Source organism: Elephantulus edwardii, unplaced genomic scaffold (assembly GCF_000299155.1).
Source record: "Elephantulus edwardii isolate Elephantulus edwardi_28Jun2011 unplaced genomic scaffold, EleEdw1.0 scaffold00269, whole genome shotgun sequence".
In the NCBI taxonomy this organism is placed as follows: domain Eukaryota; kingdom Metazoa; phylum Chordata; class Mammalia; order Macroscelidea; family Macroscelididae; genus Elephantulus; species Elephantulus edwardii.
The window spans coordinates 1,127,253-1,128,999 of record NW_006400019.1 but is presented as its reverse complement, the minus strand read 5'-3'; the positions used below and the strand labels follow the sequence as shown (position 1 = coordinate 1,128,999).

At 55.4% G+C, this 1,747-nt stretch overlaps 1 protein-coding gene across 1 annotated transcript in view; it reads left to right on the top strand.

Annotated features, from left to right (window-relative positions):
- The first annotated feature begins 768 nt into the window (after positions 1-768).
- The window catches only part of RPL10 (ribosomal protein L10), a 2,174-nt gene continuing 1,195 nt past the window's right edge, over positions 769-1,747 (top strand). The window contains exons 1-3 of the mRNA XM_006899974.1: positions 769-791; positions 1,493-1,551; positions 1,640-1,740. Coding sequence (XP_006900036.1) covers positions 769-791; positions 1,493-1,551; positions 1,640-1,740 — 183 coding nt within the window. The remainder of the gene's footprint in view (positions 792-1,492; positions 1,552-1,639; positions 1,741-1,747) is intronic.

Here is a 1,747-nt window from a genome sequence, read left to right as displayed (position 1 = left end):
GTCGCCCGCCGGGGGTCGCTCGGCCTCCTTCCCCGTTGGGATGGCCCCCCGGCCCCGCCGTCCACTAGGCGGGACGCCTCCGGGGGCGGGGACTGCGGGCGCGGGCTCGCGCCGGCCCGGCGGCCTTGTGCTCGAGCTCAGCTTTGTGTTGGCCCCGGGTGCCGCCTCGGCAAGCCCGGGCTGGAACCGTGAGCGCGCGCGGCGAGCTTCCTACGTCTTTGCTGACAAAAGCAGACGAAGGCGCCGTGGCCTGGTTCATACCTGTCCCAGGAGCGCCTGTAGGGCCAGGTGTGTCCTAGGCTGTGTTCCCTACCTCCTTCTATGAACCCTAAATGTTCTTTCACAGTTAAAGCTGGGGTGAGGGAGAGAGCTCTGGGCTGCGGAGGGACAGCTCTCTCACCCATGTGGTCGGGCCCGATTAGTCGGCTGACCATCCAGCCTCGCCTGGCCCCACCTATCTCCGCGATTTGCGCATGTGCTGAACTATAAACGGAGGCGTAGAGAGGCTGTTTCTATGGTCATGACGTCGTGAAAGAACGTCCCCACACCCACCTTTGGACTCTATGGTTGTCGCGCAGGACGATGGGCCACCTATATAAGGAGTGCGCAGGGGTGGGCGCTTCTCTTTCCCTTCAGCGCGGTGAGTGAGCTTCGCTATCAGGTGCTGGTCCTCCATTGCTAGCTATCCTCCGCTCATTCCAGGCCTGCCCTCGTGTTCTATTCCGACCTTGTCTGTTTCGTTGCAGCCACAAAGATCCCGGTGTTGCCATGGGCCGCCGCCCAGCCCGGTGGTGAGTGCCAAATCCCCTCTATTTGTTGGGGAAAGGAAAACAACCTAGCCACTGAAAAAGAACCCTTAAGCAGAGCCCCCCTAGTGTAACTGGCAGGCCCTGGGAGGGATCTTGATGCCTTCGTTCATCTTTCTGAGAGAAAGTCGGCCTTTAAACGCTTCTTTGGGTGTTTGTTAAAGCGAGGATCCCCGGCCCTGTGCTGCTTGTTTTCTGGCTTTCATATTTACCCTTACTTTGCGATCGGTTCCTTTTTGATCCTTTGTGGACACCTCCTTATTTCCAGGCATCGGGCTGTGCGGTCTTCTCGGACATGTGCCAAGGGCAACTCGAGACAATCCTGAGCAACCACCTCGTGAGCCCTGCAGAGGGCGCCGCAGTCGCTAAGCTTATTTCAGTGGCTCTTTTACTGCCACGTGCCCAAAAGTATTTGGTGGAAAGCATGAACTGGACAAGTGGCGATTGGCTCATCTGTAGTACTTTGTGCATCAAAGAGCAAGATAATTTGCTTTAATGGCACTGTGAGCCTGATAGGGATAAAAGACACTAGTTTTGTTTTTCCAACACGGGTATTTTGACCTTGTGGCTTGATACCACCCACCCACCTCCATGCACCTACCTGTTTCCAACCTTTTGGCCTTCCCTCAGGACCTCGATGGTGAACAATCCCTAAGTACCTGGGTTTTTCTTTTTCTCCTTTGCAGTTATCGGTATTGTAAAAACAAGCCCTATCCAAAATCCCGCTTCTGCAGAGGTGTCCCTGGTAAGTGGAAGTGCACTCGGACTGATTTTGCTATGCTGAAAGCCTGTGGCAGACATATGCCAACCTCAATTTTTGGCGCCTCTTTCAGATGCCAAGATCCGCATCTTTGACTTGGGTCGGAAGAAGGCAAAAGTGGATGAGTTCCCACTCTGTGGCCACATGGTGTCGGATGAATATGAGCAACTCTCTTCAGAAG